This window comes from Staurois parvus, unplaced genomic scaffold (assembly GCF_062004578.1).
Source record: "Staurois parvus isolate SC_StPar_1 unplaced genomic scaffold, SC_StPar_1.0 ptg000291l, whole genome shotgun sequence".
In the NCBI taxonomy this organism is placed as follows: Eukaryota; Metazoa; Chordata; class Amphibia; order Anura; family Ranidae; genus Staurois; species Staurois parvus.
This window is the reverse complement of record NW_028318087.1, coordinates 2,812,957-2,836,959: the sequence shown is the minus strand read 5'-3', so window position 1 is coordinate 2,836,959 and position 24,003 is coordinate 2,812,957. Positions and strand designations below refer to the sequence as shown.

Sequence of the window (24,003 nt, the reverse complement as noted above, 5' to 3'; positions counted from 1 at the left end):
CAGGGGATTACAGGAGGCCTATATCAAATCTAACACAGACATACACTATAGTGCCAGAGGTTTTGGAACACCCCTCCAAATCATTGGATTCAGGTGTTCGTCACCCCCATGGCCTCAGGTATATAAAATCAAGCACCTAGGCATGCAGACTGCTTCTACAAACATTTGTGAAAGAATGGGTCGCTCAGGAGCTCAGTGAATTCAAGCGTGGTACCGTCATAGGTTTCCACCTGTGCATTAAGTCCATCCGTGACATTTCCTTGCTACTAAATATTCCACGGTCAACTGTTAGTAGTATTATAACAAAGTGGAAGCAACTGGGAACAACAGCAACTCAGCCACGAAGTGGTAGGCCACGTAAAATGACAGAGCGGGGTCAGCGCATACTGAAGTGCGCAGAAGTCACCAACTGTCTGTAGAGTCAATAGCTAAAGACCTCCAAACTTCGTGTGGCCTTCAGATTAGCACAACAGTGCATAGAGAGCTTCAGGGAATGGGTTTCCATGCCCAAGCAGCTGTATCCAAACCTTACATCACCAAGTGCAATGCAAATGCACTGGATTCTAGAGCAGTGGAGACGTGTTCTCTGGAGTGATGAATCGTGCTTCTCTGTCTGGCAATCCGAAGTGTCTGTGTTTGGCGGTTGCCAGGAGAATGGTACTTGCCTGACTGCATTGTGCCAAGTGTAAAGTTTGGTGGAGGGGGGATTATGGTGTGGGGTTGTTTCAGGGGTTTGGGCTTGGCCCCTTAGTTCCAGTGAAGGGAACTCTTAAGGCATCAGCATACCAAGACAATTTGGACAATTTCATGCTCCTAACTTTGTGGGAACAGTTTGGGGATGGCCCCTTTCTGTTTCAACATGACTGCACAGCAGTGCACAAAGCAAGGTCCATAAAGACTTGGATGAGCGAGTTTGGAGTGGAGGAACATGACTGGCCTGCACAGAGTCCTGACCTCAACCAGATTTGGGCTGACTTCGAGTGGAGACTGTGAGCCAGGCCTTCTCGTCTGATATCCGTGCCTGACCTCACAAATGCACATCTGGAAGAATGGTCAAACACTCCTATGGACACACTCCTGTGGACACACTCCTATGGACACACTCCTATGGACACACTCCTATGGACACACTCCTATGGACACACTCCTATGGACACACTCCTATGGACACACTCCTACAGAGCCTTTCCAGAAGAGTTGAAACTGTTATAGCTGCAAAGGGCGGGCCAACTCAATATTGAACCCTACGGACTAAGACTGGGATGCCATTAAAGTTCATGTGCCTGTAAAGACAGGTGTCCCAATACTTTTGGCATTATAGCGTATATGCTAGTTGGATTTTAAAATACATTTTATGACTTTTTAATGAATACACAAATGCATTTATTTGATGCTTTTCTTGTCTGGAATTCAGCCTTATTATTAATTTCATCTTCTATCTCATACACTGATGCACTTTGTACACACCAGTTATGAGTTATACACTTTGCTGAAAAAAATGGAGCTGTGTGTATTGTATTATAAAAATGACCCTATTCATCGGGATGTATTTACTTTCTTTTGAAGTTACACATCTAAGTGCCTACTGTTTTGTGGCATTATTTGGCTTCTTTTTATATCTAAAGCGGAGAACTCATGATTATTATTTGCAGTAGTTATCTCTGGCCTTTCCTGGGGTTTGATGGCTACCAATTGGTACAAAAGAGTTCAACACATAAATTTTTTAATTGGACAGCAAATAGCTATGCCTCTTTTGACCGCCTTAGTTCACATAATCAAAATGAGTTGACTGAGCTGGATTGGAAAATTCCTTTTCATTACTTACTGTGATTGCAGAGATGACCCCCAATTCATGAGGGCTTTCATTAACTTTACTAAATTGTGTTTAGTATACCAAATTTCCCAGTGGTGCTTGTTCTCCAAAATAATAGTTCTACATAAGGTGGAGCCATCATCAGAAATGTCAACCCCACAATGTCTGGGCCTTGCTTTATCACAAGATGTGGATACATGCTGTTTAGGGGTATGGGATAATATAAAGCCTACAGATTAAAATTTTAATATTTTTTTTCTCTCTTATTTCAAACAGGTCTTGATGCTCATAGATGCTAGTTTTGGATTTGAGATGGAGACCTTTGAGTTCCTGAACATTTGCCAGGTCCATGGTTTTCCAAAAATAATGGGGGTTCTAACCCACCTGGACACCTTTAAGAACAACAAGCAATTGCGCAAGGTCAAGAAAAGGCTGAAGCATAGGTTCTGGACTGAAGTGTATCAGGTGTCTATAAAATTTACTAGAAACTAATACTGGGGATGACAGTAGCTATATAACCTATTGATTAAAACAATGTGTACTTCATTTTTAACCAAAATAATGGCTGCATATATTGCAGCTGGCATTGGGTATATGGCTCCATATTAAAGGATCAGTGTAGAGAAAAGTATCATATTCTGTTAACTGTATGTGGTTTATACCTGTAATGTATAGTATTCAATATACCGTATATTGCATATATTATTTTTATTTTTTTATTTATTTCCCAGGCCTTTCTTTTGATTTTATTTTTTTTCTCCACATTTGAGCGCAGACTAAGCTGGAAAGGATAAAGACAATTGCAGGTGTTGGGACAAATCATGTAATGCTGCCTGCTTATAATAGTCAGCATTTAGGTGGCTTAAACAAGTTTTCCAAAAGTAAAAAAGACAGTAACTGCTCCAAAAACTGTTAACTGGATTTGGGCATTAGTCTTTTATTTGAAATCTATTGAAAACTTCATGTCCATCTCCCTGTCCACGGTATGACAACATTGCTGCGCAAATTGGCTGCAAAACGAGTGGCATTGTCACCCTAATTTATGGAATAAATGAGAAAAATCATTAGGTAATAGAACTATGGAACAGGAAAACTCAGAATAAACACAAAACTTTGTATTGCTAATGACAGACTATATCACACATATTATTTTGTGGACCACCAGTGAACCAGTAATTTTAAATAGGTCAGATAGTCATGTTTTAAAAAAAAAAAAAAAAAAAAAAAAAAGTTGTTTTCAGATGGCGGAAGGTAAACACTACCTTTTCTTATAACTCACACTTGTTCTTTTTAGATTGGGGAAGGTTAAAACCCCTGTCAGGTTTTTATGTTAGATGCTTGTTAGATTTTCCCTGACTTCCTGTCTTATTGTAAATGCATAGGCTGCCTCTTCCTGTGCTCTAGGAACAGGTCTGGCTTGCCAAGTAGATGTCCTGTTCTGCCAATAAATATTGCAGCACCAATGATTGTGCCCAGTGTCCTGGTTTACTGAGGATTGACAACTATCATTTCAATATTCATTATTTCCCACCTAAGCACTCAGCCTTTACATATTTGAGCCCTCAGATCTATTGATATGTGCTAAAACACTCATTTATTATGTGAGGTAGTATTTCATGCTAAGTAATGTAACCTGAAGGTTTTTTTTTTTTTCTTTATAGGGTGCCAAGCTTTTCTATCTTTCTGGCATGGTGTATTCAGAGTACCAAAAACAAGAAATACGTAATCTGGGACGATTTATATCTGTCATGAAGTTTCGCCCATTGACTTGGCAGACATCTCATCCTTATGTTCTAGCAGACAGGTGAGATGGTGGTCTTTTTCCTTGAACCACTGTAAACAAGCTAGCGATAACTGACTCAGTTATGATATAGTGGTATATCAGTTTTCTGGAAAAAAAATCTATGAGGGCTAATTGTGTCAAACAATGCTTTGTACAAAAAAAAATAGCTAACTGATGGCTTCAAATATGACTGGGCCAGCAGCTATTTGTGGAGCAATTGCTGGCTTCTAAAAGAGCACCACAATAATTGTCACCTATTTAACTATTTCTGCACAAGTCTATATTATAGGGCCTGACAGATTTGAGTAATTGTAACTACGTAGGTTTATGTAAAGCTGATCCCAAGGCAGTACTCTCCATCTTGCTGCAATGCGCATCTTCCTCCAGTTAACAGGTGCTTCATTCTAGCTAGGGGAGAGAGGCACACTCCCGGGAGCCCAGGAAGCATGGCGGGATGGTCACACTTTGGGGTTTAGCCTCTGAATCACTTTCATTAGAAACCTGGCAGCCTGCTTGTGGAATGTACACACACTTACTGAAGCTGCTGCTACTGCCGTAAGCCTTCTATCGGTGGCAGTAGAGGGGTTAAATTTGAAAGGAGTGCTAAGGTCACGGCACACCCTTTCAAGTTTACCTTCATTTTTATTAATGTTTTTCAATAATAAGACATCAAGATACAACACTGCAGAAAATACAATGGCCAGAGCCCTTGCACAAGTGTTCAAAGGTCGCAAAGAGCCAATAAGAAAAGGGGTCTAGGGGAGCTAGATTGACATTAATGAACAACAATTTGACATCTTTTCTGGTCACGGTCATGGGGAGATGTAAATACAATTGTGAGTACACGGATAACTTTAGGTGATTAGTGCAAAAGTAGTATCTTAAACTTTAGAAATAACAAAGAAACCTATGTTGCATCCATATCAGGCCACCGGGCTCAGCCCGAGGACTGAAACAAACAAAAGACAACAGTCAGAAGAGAAGGAAGGAATAAGGAAGAGAGGGAAACCCAAAGGGAAAGGAGACCTAGGTAGCCCTGCATGAGTAAATCATTAAGGGCATCAGGATTTTATAACTCAACATGTCCCACACACTTTCATTTTATAACATCAGCACTGTATTAGTAATACAAGTGGTTGTTCTTTATGATTGACAATCTAATGCAATCTTACTTGAAATATCTTCTTTAATATTGTCACTTATGCCTGTCTGCTGGCCATCTCTTTCCACAACTTCCCTTATTCCCTGCATGATATGCAGGTTCTCTTGTTTTACTTTTGATTTCTAAGGACTACATATCCCATGGCGCCATTTTGCCTGCAAGCCATGATTCCTGTACTGATCCTGTAGTTCAGAATGCAGACTCTGTGAAATGTGTAACTCACAACAAGGTTTACAAACTTCAAGATCGCTTAGATTAATAGGAGTGGGCTAGAAATAATTGAAATCCAATATGGAAATAAATATTTAACATTTTGACCATAGATACACTTTTATATTATAATTATTATATAAACCCAGTACTGATGGGTTCTCTGTAAACGCAATCAGTTTTTATTTAAGACATAAAAAAACAGGTTTGGGGTACAGAAATGAAAAGAGGGGAAAATTGGCACACAACAGTTGTCCAAATAACATCCAAAATGATCAAATGCTACAGACAATACAATTATTACACATCATTGTTTTCCAAGAGCCAGAGGATCTTGAATATATGTGTACTCCACTTATAACAGATTGCTGATATGTACTCATTCTAATTACCGGCATGAATAAAGAAACCAGTCTGTCACTCTTGTTTAACACAATGTTAAGGCATAGATGAAGTATGCAAAAAAGGGTAGGATATAAGAAGGAAATGAAGGAGGGTGAGCAGAAGTCATAGAATAAATGAAAGGGGAGATAGGGAGAGGTACAGCAGTCCCTCATTCTTTAACCATATATAGAGCTATAAATTCCTGAAGGGCTAAAGCTTTTTTGGCCCTACTTCTATGGATCACAGGAGTGCACTTCATTCTGCACGCCTGTAATCTGTTTTCAGCCGACAGTGGGCTAATGTCACAGAGCCGGTCCAGGCTCTGAAAAGATCTCTGCCATATGGTCAGGATCCTCTCAGAAGCCTGACTGACAGCTGGCTCAGCCCTCAGCATGCCACTGAGAGCCTGAGCAAACTGCTCCCGCCTTCTCTCTAGCTCAGCACTGGAAGAGCAGAGAGCCGGTGGCAGTCACCAGCTCACTGAACACTAAGAACTTAGCGATCAGCAGTCTTTAATCACTCAGTGTTAGAAGCAGCAGGGGACATTGGACTAATGCCTCATCCACCTAGGTAAGTATAGATGTATATGTACTTCTCTTTTAAGACATTCTATTAAGATATTCATAAATATCTGAATGAACCCATGAATACCATCCAGAAACAACATCTATTCATATGTGTCATGATATTGGACAAATCAGTTTTCCATTTTCATTATTTGACTTTTCTGTACCCAATCATTGATGGGTGGAATTACCTTGGGATAATGATGCTAACTATGAATAAGAAGAAGTGCATAAAATAATTGGCTGTGGTGACTGAACCAAGAAATGCAGACAGCAGGGCAAGTTCTGGCAGCAGTTTAATTGAATAAATAGATTTCTTGGTGTGGATTTGTCCCAAAAAAGTTGAACCAGGATTTGTCCATCCTATGTGAGTAAGTGTGCCTACTACTCACATTCAATGCCAGTAAAGGTACAGTTATAATTTCCTTTATTTAATAAGCCATGTCAGATTTGCAAAAACAGAAAGCTGGTCACAGCTAAACTGCACACAGTAAAATGCTAGGCATCTCAAGTTCCACCAGTAGTGTAACAAAGGTAGCATGGTATTCTGTGGGTTAGATTTACTAAAAGTCGAGTCTGAGCAATGAACCGTTCACTTTGCAAAGGTAACTGTTACTCATCTTCGCAAATAACTTTCAATACCCAATCATGTGCAAGAGAAGTAAAAAAAAAACAAAAAACTGTTAGGCTTTGTGATTTTGATGAAAAACGTTTTTCCTCTGTATCCTTTTAGTACTGCAATTTTCCTTTTGCTTTTCACATTCTTAGGTAAACTTCATGCCCCATTTAAAAGTAATCTTTCTTTTTTTTTTTTACTCCTTAGGATGGAAGATTTAACTAATACAGAAGATATCAGAGTTAATCCTAAGTGTGACCGCAAAGTTTCTCTGTATGGTTACCTGCGTGGGGCGTATTTAAAGAATAAGGGCCAAGTTCACCTACCAGGTTCTACATTCACATGCTTTACACATGCTTGGTGTTTTTTGTTTTTTTTTTTGTTAGGACTTAAACCGTGTTCCAAATTATTATGCAAATGATATTTTTCTCATTTACCTAAATAATTGATGTAAATAACAGTGAGCATAATTCTCATGTTATCAACTATTAAGAGTACAATTCACATTTTATTGAACAAACCTCCTAATGATAACAGGATTTTTTTTTAAACATAAACTTACAATGCTGTTCCAAATTATTACGCATAGTAAGTTTCAAAAACACTTTATAGGTTGTAAAGAACTGAAAATTGTCATTTGTTGTGTTTGCAGCATATTTACTGAAATCAAAAGCTATTTCAATCAAACTTTTAACAACATTTTAACTTTTTAAACATTTTAACAGGTTACGTTACATTTTAACATATAACCCCTTATTTGATAGCAGCTTCACAAGTCTTGCATCCATTGAACTTGTGAGTTTTTGGACAGTTTCTGCTTGAATTTGTTTGCAAGATGTCAGAATAGCCTCCCAGAGCTGCTGTTTGAATGTAAACTTCCTCCCACCCTCATAGATCTTTTGCTTGAGGATGCTCCAAAGGTTCTCAATAGGATTGAGGTCAGGGGAGGATGGAGGCCACACCATGACTTTCTCTCCTTTTATCCCCATAACAGCCATTGATGCAGAGGTATTCTTTGCAGCATGAGATGGTGCATTGTCATGCATGAAGATGATTTTATTACGGAAAGCATAGTTCTTCCTTCTGTACCAGGGAAGAAAGTGGTCAGTCATAAACTCAACATACTTTGCCGAGGTCATCTTTACACCTTCGGGGGCTCTAAAGGGGCCGACCCGCTCTGTTCCCATGATTCCGGACCAAGACATGACTCCACCACCACCTTACTGACGTCGCAGCCATGTTGGAACAGGGTGGCCGTCCACCAACCATCCACTACTCTATCCATCTGGACCATCCAGGGTTGCACGGCACTCATCAGTGAACAGGACTGTTTGAAAATTAGTCTTCATGTATTTTTCTGCCCAATGCAGCCGTTTCTGCTTGTGAGCATTGGTTATTGGTGGCCGAATAGAAGCTTTATGCACAGTTGCAAGACTCTGGAGGACTCTACACCTTGATGTCCGTGGGACTCCAGAGGCACCAGCAGCTTCAAATATCTGTTTGCTGCTATGTAACGGTATTTTAGCAGCTGCTCTCTTGATCCGATGCATGGATCTGGCAGAAATCTTCCTCAATGTGCCTTTATCTGCACGAACCCGTCTGTGCTCTGAATCAGCCACAAATCTCTTAATAGTGCGATGATCACGCTTACGTTTTTGTGAAATATCTAATGTTTTCATACCTCGTCCAAGGCATTGAACTATTTCACTCTTTTTGGCAGCAGAGAGATCCTTTTTCTTCCCCATATTGCTTGAAAATGGTGCTCTGCTTAATAATGTCGAACACCCTCCTTTAATAGTTTTCCCTTAAATTGGGCTCACCGGCCAATCTAATTATCACAGGTGTCCGAGATTGTTTTCAGTGATCAAAAGAGCCCTGACACACAATGCCATCCATGAGTTAAACTGAAAAACAAAATATTTCATCTTTGTGACAGTTAAATAGAATTTGCATAATAATTTGTAACGCGGTGTAGAATCGGTTATATTGTTCTGTAGGTATTGAGGCTGTATGACTGTCACTGCTCCAGGAGAGCTCTCAAGGTCACTGGTCCGTTTCGATCTGCGTGTGTATGTGTGTATATGTGTGTATATATATATATATATATATATATATATATATATATAGATAGATAGATATATATATAACATTTTTTGTACATTCACATCAGTCCCTAACCATCAAGGGACGTACAATCTAAAGTCCCTAACTTACATTCCATTCATACATACACGTACCAGGGCCAATTTAGAAAGGATTCAATGAACCTACCAGCATGTCTTTTGGAGTGTGGGAGTAAACCGGAGCACCCGGAGGAAACCCACGAAGGCACAGGGAGAACATGCAAACTTCAGGCAGGTGGTGCTCTAGTTTGGATTTGAAATGACGACCCTAGTACTGCCAGGCAGAAGTGCTAACCATTTAGCCACTGTGCTGCCCTATAAATCCGAGCAAGCCTAGCTGTGGTAAAATATTCCCTGTGCAAAAATGTATCAGGCAGTCTCTAGTGGAGATTACACAGTTAAATGGGGTCTCCCAGACATCATCCCAATAATCCTGATCTAAACCAGGAGCCACAGCATACCAAGCTGACTTACATGGGCTGAGCAAGTTGGCCGTTTCCGGGAAAAAGGTCCTTGTAGATAGTGGACAGCGGTTTGGTCAACGAATCATCCTGAACCAAGGATTCCAAATCGTTGGCTTCAAGGATGACAGGACTAGATCCAAATTGAGTCCTAGAGGCATGGCTTAATTGGATGTATCTATAAAAATGCGAGTTGGGTAAGTGGTAGCGCCGTTTCACGTCATCAAATGACGTCAGAGAACCTTTACAAACAATGTGTTGTAACGTCTTTACACCATAACTAGTCCACACTACTGGGTCTGGGTAGATGAAAAATTAGGTCAATTTGGGGTTCTGCCATAATGGAGTATGGGGCAACCATGGGTTTGTGCTAATCAACCACTTTCCCTCCGGAAGATTTACCCCCACCTGACCAGACCAGGCACATGGGGCAACCTGGTTAAGGTAGCACCATGTGCCTATTGCCATGCTTCAATGACAGACCCCATAGAGGAGGTAAGGCAGTAGGGTGATTTAGAGCCTCTATAAACCAGGTGACCAAGGGCTTCAAAGGACCCTAAACTAGCCGCCACCAGAGAGATCGAGGCGTCCTCCTCAGGAGTGGTCAGCCAGCAGTGTGCAAAAACTAATTGGCCAAAAAATATTTGTAAAAATCGGGTACCCCTAGTCCCCCCTTCTGTACATGGCTGTTGCAGTTTAAACAATTTAAGGCGAGGTGTCCCTGATAGAATCAATTCCTGTCTGTAACCCAACTGTCCTCGATTATTTTCACCACCAGGCCTGGTAGAAATAAGGCTCCAGACACTAATGTGTAAAAGCTAAATCTCTCTGAAAGTTTAATGCGTGCAAGCAGCATTATACAGATCTCTAGGATGACCAATGAAACATTCCACTCTTATCAGCATAGTTGCGTGAAAAACAGAAACTGCAAATGGTTGATGAATACCATGTAAGTTGGTTCTGTTTACTGAGAATAGAAACTAAACTCCGGAAACGAGAGAGAAGTTACAAGTGAAACTCAAAATCGAAACTAATTGTTCACACATCTAGAAATGGAGGCATTATACAAAATGGATGGCAGTTAAGTAAGACATATTTCCTTACAGTCTGTCCATGCCACAAAAAGGACAGCAGGCCATCCATCAATTTAAAAAAACAATTTGGGAAACCACGCTGTGGAATTAATAAACACATAAAAAGGGGCATCATTTTCATTTTGATCATGTTAACTCTCCCGATAAGTGACAAAGGGAGATTCTTCCAGGCAGCCACTTTGTTTTTAAGGAGATTAAGTAGAGGGGAGACGTTCAGGGAAATATAATCAGCCACCGAGTTTGTAATCACCATGCCCAAGTACCTTATCCTGGAAACCCATTGAAGTGCAGTAGTGGGGTCCAAATGCCCAGATATCGAGTGAGAGCATAGGGGCAGAATTTTAGACTTAGTCCAGTTTACTGGCACGCCTGAGACTACGGAAAAACTGTTTAGAATAGACAACGCGGTTTGCCGTGAGGGGCCAGTGTCCCTAAGAAAAAGTACCATATCATCCGTGTAAAGGGCCGTTGTTTCAACCAGGCTACCCACCTTAATCCTGTGTAGCTGAGAGGAGGAACACAACGCAATTGTGAGCGGCTCCTTGATCTGTATTTTTTAGCATGAACGTATGAACAGACACTTTGTGCAAATGTAAAATGCCAGTGCTGATTAAGGAGTGAAATGTCTTTCTGTTTATTTATGCTGTTCCACTGCTTATACCATTATGTCTGTTTTAGGTGTTGGGGATTTTGCCCTTTCAGATGTGAGCTTTTTGCCTGATCCATGTCCACTCCCAGACAAAATGAAGAAGCGGTCACTAAATGAAAAGGAGAAAATGATCTATGCTCCTCTCTCAGGCGTCGGTGGGGTGGTCTATGATAAAGATGCTGTTTACATAGACCTAGGACCACATCATATTCAACAGGAGCAGCAGGTATGAGTGTTCCAACCCCTAAAGAGAGAACGTTGTGGGGAGAATGTTTCATTGCTTATGTAAGTGTATGTATGTATATAAGAGTGTGCAAAAACACTTCAGAACCTCAACCCCACATTCCCTGACCCCCATCCCATCTGTGTATCATCCAATTATTCCAAAAGAATTCAAAATTTAGACTTCAGGTATGTGTTTGATAGAAATTGGAGTCAGGACAGTACACAAAAAAGTGAATAGGGAGCAAATAGAGACAAGGCAGCTATTATTTTGTAATAAAACTACAGTGAAATACACTATATTGCCAAAAGTATTGGGACACCCCTCCAAATCATTGGATTCAGGTGTTCCAATCACCTCCATGGCCACAGGTGTATAAAATCAAGCACCTAGGCATGCAGAGGGTTTCTGAAAACATTTGTGAAAGAATGGGTTGCTCTCAGGAGCTCAGTGAATTCAAGCGTGGTACCGTGATAGGTTGCCACCTGTGCAATAAGTCCATCCGTAAAATTTCCTTGCTACTAAATATTTCACTGTCAACTGTTAGTGGTATTGTAACAAAGTGGAAGCAACTGGGAACAGTAACTCAGCCACGAAGTGGTAGGCCACGTAAAATGACAGTGGGTTAGCGCATGCTGAAGTGTACAGTAGTCGCCAACTGTCAATAGCTAAAGACCTCCAAACTTCATGCGACCTTCAGATTAGCACAACAACAGCACATAGAGCGCTTCATGGGATGGGTTTCCCTGGCCAAGCAGCTGCATCCAAGCCTTACATCACCAAATGCAATGCAAAGCGTTGAATGCAGTGGTGTAAAGCATGCCGCCTCTGGACTCTAGAGCAGCGGAAACATGTTCTCTGGAGTGACGAATCATGCTTCTCTGTCTGGCAATCCCATGGACGTGTCTGGGTTTGGCAGTTGCCAGGAGAACAGTACTTGCCTGACTGCATTGTGCCAAGTGTAAAGTTTAGTGGGGGGGGATTATGGTGTGAGGTTGTTTTTCACGGGTTGGGCTTGGCCCCTTGGTTCCAATGAAGGGAACTCTTAAGGCTTCAGCATACCTTTTGGACAATTTCATGATTCCAACTTTGTGGGAATAGTTCGCGGATGGCCCCATCCTGTTCCAACATGAATGCACACCAGTGCACAAAGGAACACTTTGAAAATACATCAGATCTCAATATGGAAAAATATGATGATGGATATCTACACTGATATGGACTGGGTAATTAGGAACTGGGTGTTAGGAACGAAAGGATGCCCCATCGTTTGATGGAAATGAAAGTTCTCAACCTATAGAGGACTGAATTCAAAGATACCCCGAAAATCAAAGTGAAAAGATGATGCAGCAGGCTAGTCCATTTTGCTGAAATTTCATTGCAGCAACTCAAAATGGTACTCAGTAGTTTGTATGGCCCCCACGTGCTTGTATGCATGCCTGACAACATCGGGGCATTCTCCTAATGAGATGACGGATGGTGTCCTGAGGTACTTCCTTCCAGATCTGGACCAGGGCATCACTGAGCTCCTGGACAGTCTAAGGTTTAGGTCACTGACCCACCACCAAAATAGTCATGATGAACGATGTTACAGGCAGCATATCTGTCACATGTGCTCAGGGTGAACCTGCTCTCATCTGTGAAAAGCACAGAGCACCAGTGGTGGACCTGCCAATCCTGGTGTTCAATGGCAAATGCCAATTGATCTCTATGGTGCACAAGGCCCACTAGAGGATGTTGGGCCCTCAGGCTACCCTCATGAAGTATTTTTCTGATTGTTTGGTCAAACAGTCACACCAGTGGCTTGCTGGAGGTCATTTTGTAGGGCTCTGGCAGTGCTCATCCTCTCCCTCCTTGCACAAAGGAGCAGATACCGGTTCTGATGGGTTAAGGACCTTCTATGGCCCTGTCCAGCTGTCCTAGAGTAATTACCGGTCTCCCTTCCATGCTCTTGAGACTGTGCTGGGAGACACAGCAAACCTCCAGGCAATGTCACGTATTGGATGTGCCATCCTGGAGCAGTTATGCCTGTGCAACCTCTGTAGGGTCCAGGTATCGCCTCATGTTACCAGTAGTGACACCGACCCTAACCAAATGCAAAAGTGGTGAAAAACAGTCAGAAAAGATGAGTAGGGAAAAAAAGTCCGTGGCCTCCACCTGTAAAACCATTCCTGTTTTGGGGTCGTCTCATTGTTGCCCATCTAGTGCACCTGTTGTTAATTTCATTAAAACCAAAGCAGCCGAAACTGACTAACCCCCCCTTGCTATTTAACTGACCAGATCAATATCCCAGGAGTTTAATTGACTAAATTCTATACTCTGATTAATCACTTAGTAACTGCACTATAGCCACAGCGTGAGGTAAGTGTTGCCGATAACCGGCAGCTGTAACAGAGGAGAATGGCATTGATCATCCCCCCTTTCCTGACTGCCGGGCTGCATGCTTGGATAAAGGTCTGGTATGGATTTTTGGGGGGACCCCACACCATTTATTTTTTTTAATTGCAATTCTTTTACATTCTGCTGTCAGTGGGGAACCCCGCTGACAGCTGAAACATTAAAACATGGTTGTCACTACTAAAATACAGCATGACTTGATAAAATAACTCATGCGGTATTTTAGTAGCGTTTTACTTTTTTCTGACCTCAGGAACGGATTAATTTGTTTTCAGTGCATTCCTATAGGAAACTGCATTTTGTGATCCATGTACTATGACCAGGCACCATGGCTAAGTTGGTGATTTTACTTTGCTCATGTGCACTTATGCTTGACTACCATCCCACCCTCAGCTTGCTGACTAGACAATGAGCAAACATCGGCACGCTGATTGAGTCATCAATCTGTTCACTCAGCACTCTCCTTACTCAGCAGCCTCTTGGTTTTACATTGTTTACCTCCATCTAATATAGCACAGACTGACTTGTTCAGAATTGTGCTCTTCCATCTTCTATTCTGCAAAGTATTACAGAAAATGTTACAGGCTAGTATTCAGAAGTACACATAATATAAAAATCTTTTTCTCATAGCGTTAAGGTGGGAAGAATTATTTTTTAAAGAATATTTATCTAGACCAGTTGGCAATATTATTTTTAAATGTACCAAAGGAAAATGTATAGATAAAATATTCTAAATTTCTCGCCTTTTCCTTCTCAGAGATGACTAATTTATCGCTAGCAGAGTTTTGTTTGAATGCAATTTATATATTACGCAAAGCGAAAAAAATGTTCTTGAAAATAAAGGGACCAATCATTTTGTGATATATCATTACAGCGAGCTGCAAAGCCCTCACATGAACTGGTTCAGAGCCTGATTTCTACCAATGTCACTATCGACTCCAAGATGTCTACCAGTAAAGTGTCCTTATTCACGGACTCCAAACCACTGGGCATTGAGGATGTTGAAAAAAAGGAGTAAGTTCTTTTGTATCATTTTCTGTGCACTTTGCATGTATGTAAATATAATTTTATACTCTGTAGGCTAAATTACAAAGATTTAAAACAAGCATGAGGATCTCCATTTTAGCCATGTACTGTATTTTTAAATCTCGTTGTATTTTACTGAAAATAATTGTCACTTTTTTAAAATGAAGATCCTTATCCAGTTGTGCAAGCTATGCAACCTGAACGTATGTACAGTGGGGCAAAAAAGTATTTAGTCAGCCACCAATTGTGCAAGTTCTCCCTCTTAAAAAGATGAGAGAGGCCTATAAGTGGCATCATAGGTAGACCTCAACTATGAGAGACAAAATGAGAAAGAATCCAGAAAATCACATTGGCTGATTTGGAAAGAATTACTTTGCAAATTATGGTGGAAAATAAGTATTTGGTCAATGTCAAAAGTTCATCTCAATACTTTGTTATATATCCTTTGTTGGCAATGACAGAGGTCAAACGTTTCCTGTAAGTCTTCACAAGGTTGGCACACACTGTTGCTGGTATGTTGGCCCATTCCTCCATGCAGATCTCCTCTAGAGCAGTGATGTTTTGGGGCTGTTGCTGGGCAACACGGACTTTCAACTCCCTCCAAAGGTTTTCTATGGGGTTGAGCTCTGGAGACTGGCTAGGCCACTCCAGGACCTTGAAATGCTTCTTACGAAGCCACTCCTTCGTTGCCCAGGCGGTATGTGTGGGATCATTGTCATGTTGGAAGACCCAGCCACGTTTCATCTTCAATGCCCTTGCTGATGGAAGGGGGTTTGCACTCAAAATCTCACGATACATGGCCCCATTCATTCTGTCCTGTACATGGATCAGTCGTCCTGGTCCCTTTGCGGAGAAACAGCCCCAAAGCATGATGTTGCCACCCCCATGCTTCACAGTAGGTATGGTGTTCTTTGGATGCAACTCAGCATTCTCTCTCCTCCAAATACGACGAGTTGTGTTTCTACCAAACAGTTCTATTTTGGTTTCATCTGACCATATGATATTCTCCCAATCCTCTTCTGGATCATCCAAATGCTCTCTAGCAAACTTCAGACGGGCCCGGACATGTACTGGCTTAAGCAGGGGGACACGTCTGGCACTGCAGGATCTGAGTCCCTGGCGGAGTAGTGTGTTACTGATGGTAGCCTTTGTTACGTTGGTCCCAGCTCTCTGCAGGTCATTCACTAGGTCCCCCGTGTGGTCCTGGGATTTTTGTTCACCATTCTTGTGATCATTTTGACCCCACGGGGTGAGATCTTGCGTGGAGCCCCAGATCGAGGGAGATTATCAGTGGTCTTGTATGTCTTCCATTTTCTAATTGCTCCCACAGTTGGTTTGTTCACACCAAGCTGCTTGCCTATTGCAGATTCAGTCTTCCCAGTCTGGTGCAGGTCTACAATTTTGTTTCTGGTGTCCTTCGACAGCTCTTTGGTCTTCACCATAATGGAGTTTGTAGTGTGACTGTTTGAGGTTGTGGACAGGTGTCTTTTATACTGATAACAAGTTCAAACAGGTGCCATTGATACAGGTAATGAGTGCAGGACAAAGGAGCCTCTTAAAGAAGAAGGTACAGGTCTGTGAGAGCCAGAAATCTTGCTTGTTTGTAGGTGGCCAAATACTTATTTTCCACCATAATTTGCAAATAAATTCTTTCCAAATCAGCCAATGTGATTGTCTGGATTTTTTTTTCTCATTTTGTCTCTCATAGTTGAGGTCTACCTATGATGCCAATTACAGGCATCTCTCATCTTTTTAAGTGGGAGAACTTGCACAATTGGTGGCTGACTAAATACTTTTTTGCCCCACTGTATGTTACAATGGGAAAAATAATTATTTGATCCCCTGCAGATTTTTTTTAAGTTTGCCGACAGAGACAGACTATCGACCAAAAATCCAGAAAAAAAACACGATACAAATGTTATAAATGGAGTTGCAGTTCAGTGAGTAAAATAAGTATTTGATCCCCAAGCAAAACATGACTTAGTACTTGGTGGAGATACCCTTGTTGGCAAGTACAGAGGTAAGACATTTCTTGTAGTTGGTTACCAGGTTTGCACACATCTCAGGAGGGATTTTGCTCCACTCTTCTTTACAAATCTTCTCTAAATCCTTAAAGTTTTTTGGCAGTTGCTTGGCAACTCGAAGTTTCAGCTCCCTCCAGAAATTTTCTAAAGGATTTGGGTCTGGAGACTGGCTAGGCTACTCCATGACCTTAATATGCTTCTTCTTGAGCCACTTCTTTATTGTTTTGGCGGTATGTTTTGAGTCATTGTCATGCTGGAAGACCTATCCACAATCCATCTTCAGTGTTCTGGCTGAGGGAAGAAGGTTCTCATCTAAGATTTTACAATCTTAGATGAGAACCTACAATCATACATGGCCCTGTTCCTTGGCCCCTCAGTGTGGCAATGTCGGCCTGTCCCTTTAGCAGAGAAACAGCCCCAAAGCATAATGTTTCCACCTCCTTGCTTGACTATAGGGATGGTGTTCTTAGAGACATAGTCAGCATTTTTCTTCCTTCAAACATGGCGAGTTGAGTTAATGCCAAAGAGCACAATGTTGATCTCATCTGACCACAGCTCTTTCTCCCAATCCTTCTGTGAATCATTTGGATGTTCATTGGCAAACTTCAGATGGTCCTGAACATGTGCCTTCTTGAGGAGGGGGACCTTGCAGGCACTGTAGGATTTCAATCCATGGCAGTGCATTGTGTTACCAATGGTTTGTTTGGTGACTGTCGTCCTAACTGCCTTGATGTCATTCACAAGCTCCTCCCTTGTAGTTCTGGGCTTATTCCTCACTTTTCTCATGATCATTCTTACCCCGTGAGGCAAAATCTTGCATGTGAACCAAGGGCAATTGATGATTATTTTGTATTTCTTCCATTTGCGAATAATCGCTCCAGCAGTTGTCTCCTTCTCACCAAGCTTCTTGCTGATGGTCTTGTAGCCCATTCCAGCCTTGTGCAGGTCTACAATCTTGTCCCTGACGTCCCTTGACAGCTCCTTGGTCTTTGGCCCATGGTGGTGAGGTTTGAATGGAAGAATGTTTCTGTGGACAGGTGTCTTTTATACATATAACGAGTTGTCGTTAGGAGTATCTTTTTAAATTGACAGGACTAATCTGTGTACCACATGAGCACATAGCCAGACTGTGGGAGCCAGAATTATTGTTGGTTGGTAGGTAATCAAATACTTATTTTACTCACTGAACTGCAACTCCATTTAAACCATTTGTATCATGTGTGTTTTCTGGATTTTTGATTTTTTTTTATCATAGGTGTATTTTTAAATGATATAGACCCTTCATTTCTTTGTAAGTGGGAAAACGTACGAAATCTGCAGGGGATCAAATCATTATTTTCCCCACTATATATGTAGTTGAATAACTATTAACGTAAATATTATTATTTTTTATTTTTTTTTACAGAAGTGGGGAAAAAAGTATATGCTAAAAGACATTGCATACTAAAATATAGTCTTGCTTATTGGATAAGGCATTGCAGCAACACACCTATCCGTTTTCTTCTCTCTACATGATAGCTCAGCATAGCCTATTGTATAAGTTGATTGGTTAGTTGTAACGGTTTCCTTCCCTTCAGCAGCTTTCTTATAATGTAAAGGGCTGCAGGGATCTGTATTTCGGTTACTTTGATCTCATTCATTCTAATCTTTATAAAACAACTACTGTCCTTTTAGCTTTGTAATGCCCATCGAAGAGCGAGTGATGGATGTTAAAACAGGGCGAATTCGTCGCAAAGCAATATTCCAAGATGACCAGAATGGGGAAACTGGAGTAGATGATGACGAAGATGATGAGGAGGGGGAAGAAGTCGAGGATGATGATGATGATGATGGTGAAGAGGATAATGAAACATCAGATGAGGAGGAGGAGGATGATGAGAAATTTGAAGGGCAGCAGCCCACTCCAAGGGCGGTTAAACGCATGAAACTGGATGATAAAAAGGAACCTTCTTCATTTGAAATGCCTGCCTTTGCCGACAGTGATGATGATCTAGAACACAGCGATGATGAAAAAAGTGGTATGGTAAAAGAAGATGAAGAGGAGGATGATGAAGAATCATTTAGTGATGAGGAAATACACGTGAAGAAAAAGACCAGTTTAAAAAAACAAATGCGAACAAGAAACAGTAATAGGAAAACACCTGTATTGGACAGTGGGAACTGCACTGGGGAGGATGGTATGTCATCCGACTCTGATACACCAGAAGACATGGAGCCTGAGGGTGAAGACTCTGAAGAGAAGGGAGAAGAGTTACAGGAGACTTCTGATGAAGAGGAGGATGATGACGATGAAGAGGACCTACTGAAAGATGAGGATGTCTTAACTGAAGATCACAATGCTTCTGAAGACACAGTTGGTGAGTTACACTAGTCAGTGTATAATAGACAGTTTTTATTGCTAATTGTTCTTTAATCTACACCTGATCATTTTTATACATAGAACTTGGAGAAATAAGTTACCCTTGACTTTTTATATCTTTTGAGATCTCTGCAGGCAGCATCTCCTTGCCTATAGTTCCTATATTTTTCACTTGCCCTGGAGTGCTTGGTTTCCCATGTCTCTTGTTTGGACTCTTTTTTTTTTTTTCTTCTTTTAAATATAAAATATTAAAAAAACCTATACTTGGTCCAACAGAGACTTGCTCCAGGTCCTGTCGAATCGCATAGGCGAAATAACCTTCTCTGATCATGCCCCAGTCTATATGGACCTGCAGATGGGGCCTACCATACGTAGTCCGCCCTCGTGGCACCGAAATCAGACGCTCTTGCAATCTACAGAGATTGGGGCGACCCTTGAGCGTATCTCAGAACTCTTCTTGCTTAATACAGATTCTGTAGACCGTCCTCCTATGCTATAAAAAGCCCACAAACCGTCCCTTCATGGATTGTTGATGGCGATTGGGGCCATCCTTAAACGTGAACGCTCTCTCCAGGTCGACACCTTACTTCAACATTTGGAAGTGTGTCCATAAGGCTAGCCTACTTCCCAAGACTTCTTTATCACGGGGGGGCAAACTAAATTTTCTCCTCTTTCATAAGGTAAAGGAGAAGTTAGCCTGGTCTCAACTTTCCATGTACAAGTTTTCCAACAAACCTGGCACTCTTCTCGCTTGAGCACTCCGGGGAATTCACACTCGAACTTGCATCCCCCATGTCATGGCATGTCAGTATCTGGACAGAAGCTGTTCACCTCAGATTTTTTTGGCCTTCAAATTCTTTTTTTTTCAGGCCCTGTATAACATCGTGCCGAATGCCTCTTGGTACCTCTCCTTGGGTGTTCAGCCAGAGGTTCATTCTTACATTGCCTTCTCTGGCATGCCTCCCCTCTTCTGTCTACCAAGATCTGGAAGCTTCCATCTCTGTAGAAGAGCGGTGGCTCTTTCACAGTCTAAGCCAAAGAAAGCACCGGGACTGGATGGTTTGACCGTGGCCTAATATAGAACATTTCTTGATTTGTTTTCTCCTTGTATGGTAGTGGCCATCTAGGACCTGGTCACCTAGTTGAGCATGCCTCTTTAGGCCTTCAAACTCCAGGGTTATTTAAGTGCACTTGTGTCTCCTTTTGACTATTGGGCCCTCAGGGATCCCAAATTCACACATGGGGGCTACCTTGAAAGCTTTTTTGACAATACAAGCGGCGTGTTGCCGTGGTATGTAACCCATATATGAATTTACATGCGTCCGGACGTATTTTTGTTTGTTTAATTTGTTTTTTCTATTCATGGTTTTTATGTGCTGAATTCAATGATTGATGCTTGCATCCACGCTGGTGTTTTACTTGCATTGATTAATAAAACTGTCGGCTTTATGATACTTAGTATTAAGATTTATTTTCTGCGATACCTATGCCTACTAAATATTTGTCATCAATAGTAACCACTTTTGCCTACTCTTTGGGCAGTTCTGTTTTTGCGTTAATGTTTTTTGGTTACGGTGACAAACGCTTAACTTATAGCGGAGGTGCGTTTAGTATATGCATATGTATTTTCACCAACCTCAAAGGTCATTTTTTGAGTGCTGTTGGTATCTAGATACCGGGTAGACTCAGTTGCCCATCTGAACGAAAAGGAAGACGCCTGACCACACTAGGGTCAGAAGGAATATTCAGGGCAGAGGATTTTGCATAATTGATTTTAAAGAATGATAGGGAGCCACAGTCTTGAAGGGCCCGTATAAGGTTAGGAAGAGAGGGTAAGAAGGTCCGCAAGAAAGAAAATTAGGTAGTCGGTGAACGCTGCAAACTTGTGTTCACCAGAGGGCTTATTGTAATCAGTACTGTTAGGGTTCGCACGGATCGTGCACAGGAAGGGTTCCAGGGTTAAAATAAAGATTTGCTTTAGGTACTAACATCACACCTAATCTATTACATCTCTATACTGCAACATTTGCACCTCTTTTGATTAAAATTTAAGGAGGATTTACTTCATTGGTATACACTCACATTGACATGGTTTGGCTTTCTATTCATTTATCCATGCAGTTTTTTTTCAGAGAGTCCATGCAATGTTCCGTGCCTGGTCCCACAAGAAACCTAGGCTTACCCTGCACCTACTGACCCTGCCAAAGCTTTGTCGAGTGGTGGGCTTATGTGACTTTTTTGCTCTTACTATATAGCTGCCCACCTTACACTCCTGGTTGATTGGCACTGTCACAGTGCAGCTGAACATTGGGTAACCATGGAATTGGGGGTTCCCAGAGCACGGCCACGAGCTGGCCCTGGCTGACTCGTCCTTTGCCACAGGATTTCAGTGCTCACCCTACTCTGGAAACCACCTTGAGGGTCGCCCCGGGATGTGTTTCGTAGCACGTCTTTTTCCCCTGGCCCTTCACATATGGTCCACATACAGGGTAATCCTGACTTTACCCCTGGAGCAGAAGACCAGCAATTCACCCACCTCACCTCTGGTGGATGTATTCATCTGACAGACTTTGACTCCGGATGGGGCTCTCCTTCCCACAGATCTCACTCAGTTGGTGGATCCTCCATTGAGCTTCTGGGGAGGCCTTCGGCTCCGATCTTTCCTGCATTCACCTGGCATTGCTCGCTCCCTAACTGCCTTTGAGACCCTTTGCCACAAGGGCAAGCCATTCTTCATAATCTTTCTACTATGTACTCGTCTTTCATTCACCCAATGACCGATTTCTCCCCCTTTTTCTCTCTAAATGGGAATCCGATCTAGGTGCGTCCTTTACGATGTCACAGAAGGAAAAAGTTTTAAACTTCTCTCAGAATTCCTCCATAGCTGCCAAGGTTCGAGACACCAATTATAAACTTCACACCCAATGGTACTGGGTTTCTACCAGGCTTCATTGCATTTCATCAAAATTTCCTAGTGCTTGCTGGCACTATGGGGCTGATCAAGACTCCTGTCTCCATATCTTCTGGCAATGCCCAATGCGCCAGTCATTCTGGTGAGGGGTTACTGGTATAATCAAACAACTTACCGTGGTGGACTTGCATGATGACCCGGTGGCCTGCCTCCTGGACTTAACAGGGGGACCTATTAAGAAATACAAGGCCTCTCTTATCATTCAGATGCTCCATGCAGCGAAGGCCTGTATCCCACTCCGTTGGAAGGACTTTCACTCTGATTATGTGATGGGGGGACGGCGATGTTCTTTATGCTGTTTCCTAGCCCTATAGCTGACTGGCAAGCACCAGCCTGTTTTCAACATTTCCTTAACCCCCTTTGTCTACAGGTACCTTGTAGGATAACTGCTTTATGACTTTACCATGATGGTTTCTTCTCTTCCGCTGTATTTGACTGTAATTTGTCTTCATCACATAAGATGATTCTTGATGGTCCTGTCCATTTTTTTTTGTATACGATTGGCACTTTTCCTGATCTGTCATCCAGTATAAGATGGTCTTTGTTTGCCTTTTTTGTGTATGATGTTTTGTACAAATAAAGGAAATAAAAAGAAAAAAAGCAAATGAGAGAGTTGAACCACTTGTAATGACCAAAGAAGGTGGAAGCCTTGGGAGCCCATGTGCAATGGAGTTCCCAGAGAAGGAATAAACTGAATTAAAGCTGAATTCCAGGCAAACCTCTTAATACACAGATGAAATGCTTACTACATATAGAGATGATTTCCCTGTCGAGGTTTGTTTTTTTTTTTTTCTTCTCTGACCATCTAGTTCTAAGATTCGCACTGCATGTTTGGCAGGGCAGGAAACTGTATGTTTACAGGTACTTTCCTTCCCCCCCTGCCTTGGAAAGTGGAGGCTTTTAACTGATGAGCTCATCTCTTTCCTCTCACTCTGTCAGCAAATTTTTGGCAAAGCTTGTGCTGCTTCCCCCTTTTCTGGTCCAAGCTTTGCTGTACAGGGATGCATGTGATGATTTGCTAATACGCAGCATGCAATAATTTTTGTCTTTTGTATATTTACCTGGAGTTCAGCTTTAGGTGTTTTAACTTCTTAGTTTAATCCAGGAGGCCACAAAATGTCGACCATTATATGTTTTATGGTTCGTTAATATAGCATTGTTTGCAGGTGCTTTAAAGTGGAAAGAAGACCTGAAGAAAAAGGCTGCTGAAGTTTTCATTCGCCATCAACAGTCTGTTCCCAATCTCCGGAAATTTGTTTATGGAACAGGTATGTTATGTTATGTTACAGGCAGATGTTGCTGTGAAATCAAATCTCCCTACATTGACAGTATACAGGCTACACTGTCTATATTTATTTATTTTTAGATCTGAGGCCCCATTGACACCTGCGCATTGTTGAAAATGTGCCTAAGCGTACATCGCACTTGTATTGTCATTATTTCCTAATGACACAACAAGCAATTTACTTCCAAAAAAAGGTGCGGGAGCTACTTTGGAGCATTTGTCATGCATTGGGCAGTCTATGCAAGTGAATGGTCCGTTCTATGCTGTCCAGTAACAAGCTCGCAAAAGGTTTTAAAATGACAAGCATAAGCACGTTCTGCAGGATTGAATGGGGCTTTAGGGGTTAACCAATTACCCTCCTGAGGATTTACCCCCCTTGATGGCCAGGCCATTTTTTACATTACGGCGCTGCGTTACTTTAACTGGCAATTGGCGGTCATGCAACACTGCACCCAAATGAAATTTACGTCCTTTTTTTTCCCCATGAATTGAGCTTTCTTTCAGTGGTATTTGATCACCTGTGCATTTATTTTTTGCACTATAAGCAAAAAAAAGACCGACAATTTTGAGACACAAACCTATATTTTGAACTTTGCTATTAAACACAGTAAAAAAATTCAAATTTCATAAAATTTAGGCCAAAATGTATTCTGCGACATGTCTTTGCTAAAAAAAAAAAAACCAAAAAAAAAAACCAATACGTGTAAATTGATTGGTTTGCGTGAAAGTTATAGAGTTTACAAATGGTGGTATAGATAATGGGATGGTTTTTTTTTTCTCGAACTAGTAATGGCAGTGATCAGTGAATTTAAGCCGGACTGCGGCAGACATTCTGACACTGGGGGGAACTAACACCC

General features: G+C 41.6%; 1 protein-coding gene across 2 annotated transcripts in view; it reads left to right on the top strand.

Moving 5' to 3' along the window:
• Positions 1–24,003, top strand: part of BMS1 (BMS1 ribosome biogenesis factor) — a 54,898-nt gene that overhangs the window by 5,759 nt on the left and 25,136 nt on the right. For both annotated transcript variants that reach the window (XM_089682502.1, XM_089682501.1), the window contains exons 5-11: positions 2,090–2,278; positions 3,475–3,617; positions 6,742–6,863; positions 10,891–11,087; positions 14,356–14,495; positions 18,206–18,888; positions 23,028–23,129. In XM_089682502.1, coding sequence (XP_089538628.1) covers positions 2,090–2,278; positions 3,475–3,617; positions 6,742–6,863; positions 10,891–11,087; positions 14,356–14,495; positions 18,206–18,888; positions 23,028–23,129 — 1,576 coding nt within the window. The remainder of the gene's footprint in view (positions 1–2,089; positions 2,279–3,474; positions 3,618–6,741; positions 6,864–10,890; positions 11,088–14,355; positions 14,496–18,205; positions 18,889–23,027; positions 23,130–24,003) is intronic.